The sequence below is a fragment of the Centruroides vittatus genome, unplaced genomic scaffold, assembly GCF_030686945.1.
Source record: "Centruroides vittatus isolate TY-2023 unplaced genomic scaffold, ASM3068694v2 contig_971, whole genome shotgun sequence".
Classification (NCBI taxonomy): Eukaryota; Metazoa; Arthropoda; class Arachnida; order Scorpiones; family Buthidae; genus Centruroides; species Centruroides vittatus.
The window spans coordinates 1651009-1661188 of NW_027122644.1; the positions used below are offsets into that span (position 1 = coordinate 1651009).

General features: G+C 27.5%; 1 protein-coding gene across 2 annotated transcripts; it reads right to left on the reverse strand.

Moving 5' to 3' along the window:
• Positions 1-756: 756 nt before the first annotated feature.
• Positions 757-9996, reverse strand: LOC136985595 (protein FAM32A-like). 2 transcript variants are annotated; one of them, XM_067282918.1, is made up of 4 exons: positions 9846-9996; positions 2794-2944; positions 2356-2409; positions 757-1066 (listed from the first exon to the last, which is right to left on the reverse strand). In XM_067282918.1, exons 1-4 carry the CDS (start codon positions 9905-9907, stop codon positions 998-1000), a joined length of 336 nt encoding a protein of 111 aa, XP_067139019.1. In that variant the 5' UTR covers positions 9908-9996; the 3' UTR covers positions 757-997. The 2 variants fall into 2 exon arrangements, with proteins under 2 accessions (XP_067139019.1, XP_067139020.1); XM_067282919.1 differs by lacking the exon at positions 9846-9996 and adding an exon at positions 4279-4368.
• Positions 9997-10180: the final 184 nt, after the last annotated feature.

Below are 10180 nucleotides of genomic sequence, written 5' to 3' on the forward strand. Positions count from 1 at the left end.
ATGGTACTGGTAGCATTTCAAAACTGCCGTCAATCCCATCTGCACTTCATGGCAAAACTCCTGTTGAACCGAAACTAGACTAATGATTTCTTCTAGCGAATGTCTTTTTAAAATCATTTAAAGGAATACCATTAATAGTGAGTGTGTGTGTGTGCGGACGTCATTCCCAATGCTTTTGAATGACTCCGAGATCTTGGAAGGAAGGAAGGAAACCTTCCATTTCTCTACTTCTTTCATAAGTTATCCATCAAACTTGACATTCGCAGAACACGTCGCCCAACACTTTATCGGCCAGAAGCAGTTTCTCTATAGTAAGTGTCAAAGAATAACTCTAGCCCATACATAGAAAATGCTCTATATATTTTCTACTGCCTCAAAAAATTAAAGAAAAAAATATATATATTCGAATGTGATATTTCAGAGAAAGTTACCGTATGCTAACGTTTTCTCTAGTGTACCCAGCGGAATCAGATATAATAATACATTACGGAAGAACGTTAGCGTACATCAATTATGTAAAATTTCCATAATGGTTTTTAGAATTTTCGTGAGAATAATGATAAATCATCTACCATTTGATATTTGTCCGCGGCCGCGTAACAATGCCAACTTTTTATCCCCTGACGGGATTATCGCGCCATCTACCGTAAAACAGTATAACGAATTTTTGGTTACTAAAGTTGTTTAAAAAGCTACTTTAAGCATTTGGTCTACATAAAAATATAACTAAAGTCAATAACAAGGAAGACAGCGTGGTTATTTATTATAAAAATAAATACGAATATTTGAAATTTATTGTAAAATGTTGGACAATACAATACAAAGTTTTGTTAAAAAAAAAAAGTTTATTTTACACATAAATTAATGAGACAAAACTCATGACGTAAGAATAGTTATGATACTTTATACATAATTTATTAGTTTTAGTGATAGTGACTATTTCAACATTTTGAAATGGTATTTGAAGCATAATCCAATTTCCAATCATTATCGTTCTTTACTTGGTCCAACTCACTTTTGGGATATCGTAATGCTCTGTTAAGGAATCTAAGTGTCTGTTGAATTCCTAAATTAAAAAATATTGTATTTCTATTAAAAATTTCTGATGAAATTTTCTTAAATAATTATAAATTATCAATAAAATAAATTACTAAGACATGATGATATTCTATTTACTTATTCTAAAATAACTTTTTAAAAATACAGTAGAACAATTAAAAAATAACAGTTGAATTACATAGGAATAATATTAGTTAGGTAATAATACTTTTCTTACTAAAATTTTATTATTATTTTGTATTGTAATAATTCAAAATGCATTATTATTCTGGACTGAATAAAATTATAATACTGATCATCGTAATGTTAGGGTGAGTAAACACGAATGAAAAGGAATGTAAAAATGAAAATAGATAATAAAATAAATTCTGTAGCTAACCTAATCATACTTAAAACATCGTTAATATCTTATCTAACCATGTCCAAAATATATTTTTTATTGAATACAATTTTCAGAGGTTCCAAATTACGGGAATCTCGGCTGTTTTATGTAAAGATGTAAGTATATAGCATTTAATAAAAAGTTATAGCTGCCAATGTCTAATATTTCTTCTGCAAATATAAGAAAGTTTCAGTTTAACTTTATTGTACAGTACATGTAAACCCACACAGAATTTGTTTCCTTGCATTTTAAAATCTATTAGTATAAATTTATTATTAATTAAAAGTATATATTTTGATGTATTAATAATGTAATAATATGAAATTTATTAAATTCAAAATTTATTTTATAACAAATGTTTTTAGATATAAAATTATTGTTATAAAAAAAAGTGAATAAAAATGTTCTGGTAAAATAAGATTTTCACTCAGGTATCTAAAACCTGTTTTGATTTTAGTTCAACATTAATAGTTAAAGAATTTGTTGTGATATGTTAAAAAATATAATAAGTAGCAATGTTTCATCTAGGCATTTAATGTTACTTTTATTTTCATCATTATTAACTATAAATATACTGAATCAAATGAAGTAAATGATTTTATTACATGACGTACAGATTTCTATATAAGTGTAGAATAATTAATCCATAAGAATTTTCTTTTGTGCATATAGATGTTGCAAAATATGAATTTTATTCATATTTTCAACAGTTTATTTAATACTTTTTGGTACATTTATTTCATTACTCTTTCCATTTGGTATAAAATTGAAATTAGAAGCAATTATAGAACAACATGCCAAATCGTGGCACTATACGAGTTCCTTAGATGCTCAATTTAATTATCTAATAACAGTAATTTATGGTGATTTATTATAACAATATAAAAATGTAGGTGAATTGTTATTAAACATACCTCTACTCTCTGCTTGTGAGTTTTGGAAGCTTTCTCCATTATTCTTTCCATTTGCTATAAAATAAAACGTAATATATTTGAATTTATTATAATACATGAGAATATATTATAGATAACTTAAAATTTTATTTGTAATTTATAATAAAGTAAAAGTTCTGCTAGATCGTAAATCTATTTGAAAGAAATTGTTAGGTTCAAAATTATAAACACAATATCTTATAGCAGAAATGCAAGAAAGTATAAAACAAAGCTAACATAAATTATTAACTTAAATGAAAAAAAAATAAACAAACGAAAAAAAGTTAAACAATATATAAAATATATTATATAGTTATAAGAAATACTCAGAAAAATAATGATCATAAAAAATGGCTAATTAATATATTAATAAAACAGAACACTTATTTAATTTAAAATTTTTATTTATAAAACTCAAACCTTTTTCTCTTTCATTTTGAGAAATGATTTTTCAGCTTTGGTGAGAGGTACTGTAGGGGATTTTTTATTGTTTTCTGTCTCTACATCTGTATTGATTTTAGAAATTTGATCCAAGAGTTTTTTTGCTTCTTTATCTTTCTTCTTTTTTTTTCTATAAAAATACATTCAAAGCATTTTATTTTCATACACTGATTAAATAAATTATTTATAAGGAGAAATAATTGTAAAATTATAAAAACGTTTAATTAACTTAAAATTTTCCGACTTAATTCCTGAATTAAATAATAAACAAAGAGAAGATAAATGAAAAATTAATTTTTAATTCTACGAAAAAATATAAAATTTTAAATGACAATAATAACTCCACTAGGAAATATTATTGTCATTAATAAAATTTAATTTAATATTTTTAACAATAAATTTGATTTTATATGATTTTGTTGTCAAACTTTGGGATATTATAGTAATAATATATGCACTATTTATTTCAGTTTGTGTACATCAGTTTTATTTATATTTACAATTTAATTTCTAGTGTAAATTAGGTTTTTGATTTAAAGAAAGCTTTTTCAATATTTTTATATCTTTGTAAATTTTAAATTTCCTTTCTCAAAAGTAAAAAACATTCAGTTTTAACAAATACTCCCTGTTTTAGTAAGTTAAATCAGAAGGTTTATCAAGAACTTTTTAAACAAATATTTCAATTTTGATGTATAAATTATAAACAAACAAACATTCAAACATTTTAAAACTTCAAATAAAAAATATCTGGTAAAGTTTTACCAAATGTTAAAACTTAATTTCAAAATACATTGAATATACAAATTTATTCTAAATGAAAAAAATACTAAAACAAGAATTAATTAATACAATTAATGATACAAAGTTTAACTAATTGTACTTTTCAAATTATTGAAAATTTTAAAAATAAAAATAAAGCCTATGTAATTTTTCTATCTAACAATCATGGGAGTTTATTAATAAAGCCCAAAAGATAATAAATAAATAATCCTTTAAAACTCTGTATGAAACTAGTATTTTTAATTCACCTATTATTAACTCCCCCCTTTTAACCTCAATAAAGTGATAATTACTTGTCTACATGCACTAAAATAATTATGACCTACATATTATTTGTATAATTCTATCATAATATCATTTGCTTAACTTTTTGTTATATCAAATACTTTGTAACCATGGAACATAAGTTTAAAAATTTTTAAATTTCACTTTATTGAGTAAACTTTCTTTACATTTGACATCATTAACTGAAGAAGCCTAATTAAAATGAAAGTACATTTTATTTCTTGTTTTGTTTAATTTTGTAATTGACCAGCAGTTTATAACAGCATACAAGTGCATTTCTAATACTTAATTTTTCATTAGATTTATTTATAGTTAACATTATAGAATAAATAAAACAATAATTGTTGAATATTAGATCATTAATTTTTTTAACTAAATTTATATATTCAAAGTAAAAACCTTTTTATGCTGCAATTATCCATCTTGATAACAATCAAATATGAGTTCCAGCAACATATATGAGAAGTAAAACATTCTTTATCTAACAAATGATGTTACAGTATGTAAAACTAATACAATTTTCATTATATCATAAAATCAAATCTTTATTTTTAACATAATATCAGACAAATTTTATATCATTAAAAGCCACTCCTTAAACATCATGTTTTGTATATCAATACTTATTCCATTATGACATTAATGGCTATTCAAGAAAAATATTAAATGTATATTTATAAAAAAAAATTACTTAAAAATAACCATAACTTTATTTATACCTAATAAAAATTAAAGACAAAGCCTGGACAAAACAGTTACTTTAATATTCTGAATATATTCCATGACAAGCTGACCTTTTCTTTTAGGCTACTCGGTTGTCAAAATTTTTTTAAAAGTTTCCTTAAAACACAAAAAAAAAAAAAATCCACTCAAACAACAAAACACTTTTTAAAAAATCAGTGCAGAAATAAAAACAGACATCTTACTTCATCTATATTGCATTGGAATTGTTGCTTGAAGTGTTTTTGCATTGAAAGAAGTGCTGACAATATGTAGATTCAAGCTTTCCCCTAACAATAAATATTTTTAAAAACTGAAAATATTTTATAAGGTTTTTGCCTTCAATTTTAATTAATACAAAAATTACCACTTGGAATTTTTTAAAAATTTATTTGCACTTATAAAAAAGAGATATGACTGTAAAACTACTCTGCCATCAACAGCAAAACCTTGCATCTGTTCCAAAATCAGTTTTGCATAATCTGTGTAAACTATTGAAAGCAATATAAAGTCAAATTTTCTTACAATTTCAATAAAAAAGATACCTCACATCAGATGAAATTTAATGCAAATTTATGTTTTAAGTAAAAAAAAGTTATATATAGTGGTGCCTCGTATAACGTACGCCTCGAATAACGGACTTTCTGTTTGGCCGTTACGTGACTCGAGCAACGGACTGGCTGCGAACAACGGACTTTCCGGCATAATTGGTGACTGCTCCATGGGTGTGTTTTTTAATAGCGGTCGCTCTGCGTCTCCGCTACTACAGGAGTGTGCTGCTGTTTGTAGGCATTTAGGAACGACGGTGAAAGAAAGAAAGATGGCGGCGCCCGCACTATCGATAGTATCGTGATGGAGGAATCTATAATTCTAAAATATGAGCTTTAAAAGGCAAAAGAAGGATCCCAATTGTAAAATTTAACCATAAAATGGATTATTTGTTGAAAGAGCATTCAAAATAGCCTCGAAAAAAAAATTCGTAAAGACACTTACATCACCGCGTGCGCTAACTCACGCTTTCACAATTTCTAAATTCTCATTCATAAAACCACATAATGGACCCGGAACGAAACTATCTGAGCCATGGAAGACGCCATGTTGCTTTCTACCGTAAACTACTGCTACAAGCGGCCGTTTTTGCCGTTCGGCGGCATGCACTCCCACCGGAATTTAGGAACGCGTTCCGCAGGAATTTTTAAACGGATGTCGCTTGCGCAGAGTTACGCGGAGGAATAAAAGAACGCACCCCATGTTCATTTTTTTATGCTGCAGAACGAATTAGATGTTTTAACATGTATTTCTACGGGAAAATGCGTTTCGTATAACGGACGTTTCACTTAACGGACGTGCACCTGGAACGGATTAAGTACGTTATATGAGGCACCACTGTATATACATATATAACATTAAGAATTTTTTAGTTAATGCAAATAACAGAATAAATGTCGAGCATGATTCCACTGACTTTCCAAGCACCATTGTCAAACTTCTAGGCTTACAGGAAAGCGGCGCTGAACATCCGATGTACACGTTTTCGAGTTTAAAACTTTGACCTCAACCTCACTATTTACATTTTTAATCAATTAATATAATCTCTTTAGTAATTACTAAAGGATTTAGTAGAAAATTTGACCATGATAAGAGCAAAGCTAAACAATCATCAAGAAGTTACCACTTCTTGATGATTGTAACAGGGAAATAATGCACCCAACACATCACCAATGGAAACTCTAACCATGTGCTGTTTTTTCTCAACAATTGCATATAAGGCAATTGTGACAAATTATGAAAAAAAAAAAATTAAATGATAAGCATGCCTGTTCTTGTTTAAAACAGTTAGCCTTGGCTATTATCATGAAAACTTATTATTTTATTTTGCTAAAAAATGCCCAAGTCCTTTTTTACTAAGCAATTTGGATTTAATCAGCATCATAATGGTGTTGCTTGAATGACAAGAGTTTATCTTATTATGACACACACACTTTATATCTCTGAGAACCAACATTTATTGCTTTAATAAATGTTTTCAACCTGATCAACAGGTCATCATCAAGTATTTTCAATTCTCTGGAACATTTTTATGGTTGTTCTATATTTGAATGATTATGTGAAAAGATATTCAAATTTATAAATGTTCGAACACTTCGTCCAAATATCAAGTATACCAAAAATGTAACAAACAGTGTAAATATGTAAAATTTAACAAATTAAAATAAATAAAATAAAATAAAAATATACTAACACAATATACAGAATTATATCAACAGAGTGAACATTATGTATTAGATTTTACTGTGCTATTTTTGATCATATATTTCCAGGCTGATGGTAATTCTGTGGCATCTCTGTAATTCAAACATTTGCCAGTAAGGCTAGATTTATACTTTTCAAATTTTTCTAAAGTCATTGCTAAACATTCCTAGCCTCATTCCATTCAACCAACAAACCACTGTTTTGTGCTACTCTGGATAGTGCAGTAAAACTAATACAAAACGCACACTCTTGATATAATTCTGTATATTGTGTTAGTATATTTGTATCTTATTTTATTTATTTTAATTCGTTAAATTTTACATATTTACACTGTTTGTTACATTTTTGGTATACTTGATGTTTGGATGAAGTGTTTGAACATTTATAAATTTGAATTTTTTTCATATAATCGTTCAAATATAGAACCACCATAAAAACATTCCAGAGAATTGAATTCCTGACGATGTCCTGTTGATCAGGTTGAAAAAGTTTGTTAAAGCAATAAATGTTGGTTCTCAGAGATATAAGGTGTGTGTGTCATAGTATTTAAGGTGTATATTGCAGTTTATCTTATTACCATCAATCCTTAAAATTTCTCAATCCATCTGAACTATTTTACACAATCTATTTTAAATCCTTACATCATATCTCCATTGATTTCTAATAACATAAAATGTTTAAAAAAATAATCATGATTAATCACAACCTAAAATAAAAAAAAAAGGTTTAATTGAGGAATAGAAGATATCATTGGGTACACAAATGCACGAGTTGGAATATATCAAGAAACTTAGCATTGAATTTGGTTTCAGACAACACTTTAGTGTCCCAGATCAAAGGATTCAGTCTAAAGCAAATTTTACTTTGCTTAAACTTTTGCTTGATTAAATTTCACTTTGCTTTAGACCAGTGATTCTCAACCTTCTTAGCTCCGCCACCCCCCAAATAGTAAATATAAATAAAATTAATATTTCGTGACCCCACCCAAAGGAATAACAAAAGTAAGCCTTACTATTACTAATTGAATTTTGACTGTAATTATAAATGTAAATTTTTAAAAATATTATATAATCACATTGCACTAATTTTATACATTAAGAAAATACCAACAGTATAAAAAATGTAATGCAATTATTCCTATTATTTTATGTCGCTGCGTTTATAGCGACGGGTATGAACATGCATGTATGACGTGTACGTACATGAGCAATTTACAAGTTCCAACTTTATGTGTACATGTTCTTTTGTAATTTGATCCACATATGGAGAAAATTTTAAATAAAAAACAAATGCAACCATCACATTAATTTTTTTCTTTACATGGGTACTTATTGTAAGTAAAATGTTTATAAGTTTATAATAAATGATTTTTTCTCATAAAATGATTTCATTACTGTCTCACGACCCCCAGGTTGAGAAACGCTGCTTTAGACTGAATCCTTTGATCTGGTACACAGTAGTAAATGTTCTATCCTTATGTAACATCTATAGAAAGACAGGTTAAGCAATGGGGCATAGAATTATCTTTAAAAAGGAACCTAACAATATACAGGATCCTATTAAATGACAAAGAATCTTTCAACCTGTTGCACATTCCCAGTGTATCAAGTTCCAATTAAGGATCATACAACCTATATTACACTGGGGTAACTATGAGAACGCTGAATGTAAGATTAAAGGAGCATCAAAATGACATCTGAAAGTATAATCCAGCAACTTCCCTAGCAGCTTATGCTTTATCCAATCCTAATTATATATCAATTAACTGGAGCCAGATCAGAATCGTCCAAAAGTATGGAATAAACATCACATCCAATATGCAGAGGCATTACACATATATAAAACAGCAGCCACAGACCAAGCCATTAATACTGTGTAGGGGGCACAGAGAATCTTTTTTGAGATTTGATCAAATGCTATATTACATGAACTCGGAGATTGCATACTGGAAACAACACTTGTATTCAGCTATTACTATTGTATAATTCTGGTAGTATATTTTATTTTTTGCATATATTTTTGTTTGTTTATTCTTTTTTTTTGAGTTGATATAATGTATTTTATAAAGTCTGATACTGCATTTAACTCGTATATTCTGAAATGTTTTAAACTTTTTCATTCTATTTGAATGCAACCATTATTTGTTTTGTAAGTTTATCATGAAGAAGGTTGGTTAAATATGGCCAAAACCATTAGAGATTAATGCAATTTTTAAAGTATTTTTGGATTGTTGTACACAAAGTACTACATAGTTTACAATCAGAATTTTTAAAGCTTTTAAATGTTATCTACCCCATCTTTACTCTGACATACAAAGATCTATGGCACTGCATGCTGTGAAAATGCATGAAAAACGATCTAATGCTTTAATTTATGCAAATTTTTTTGGAACGGAAATGAATTTGTTATGCAAATTCATGTCTTACCGTCATGTCAATAGAAAGACGTGAATGCGGATAAAGTGAAAATGTGCGATTAATAAAATTAACGGTGATGACGTCGGCACCCGAAAGTAAAATATAGAATAATGTCATTCCACAATCACGTTGTCATTGGATAGGCAACAGACTGCTTATTAAACATGTGAAATTTTGTTGATCTGGGACAAAAAGATGGTGTTTTAACAGCCTTGAAATTCCACTGCTTAATATCTACCGGCACGAAATTGAATTTATTCGCTCCTTTTTATCAGATGCAAGTAAGTGATGTTTGTGTGTTGTCCACCAGAGGGCGATAGGTCGTTGTGGTTGATAGCTTTCATTTGCACTGATTATACGTATATTTTTAAAAGACTTTTTTAAAGCATTATTTCCATTTTTATAATTAAATATAATTCATTTATACTCTATTAGACAGTATTAGTTATCATAAACACTAGATTCATTATTAATAATCCTCACATTAACGAAAATATTGTCAATTTTCCATCTAAACAAAACACTTTTCATATCTACGAAGCAGGATATCGTTTATACCATTTAATATAAACTTACTTCTTTATACCACAGCCTTTTAACTTTAGAGCACCTTTAGAAGCAAGTTGATACTCGTCCATACTCGTAGAATTCTTATAAGTTCAATTAAAACAATTTAACCTACGATATAAAAGAACATACAACAATCAACCACGACAAAATGGCGTACTCAGCATTTGTTTCGACGTGTTGCCAAATCTAAAAATTTTATATTATGTGAAAATATATATATATATTATTATTATTACACAAATTCTTATTATTATTTCTAATAAAAATATTTGTATAAATAAAATTATATATTTATAAAATGTTATAAATTAAAATAATCAGATATAAAACTAACGGTTTAT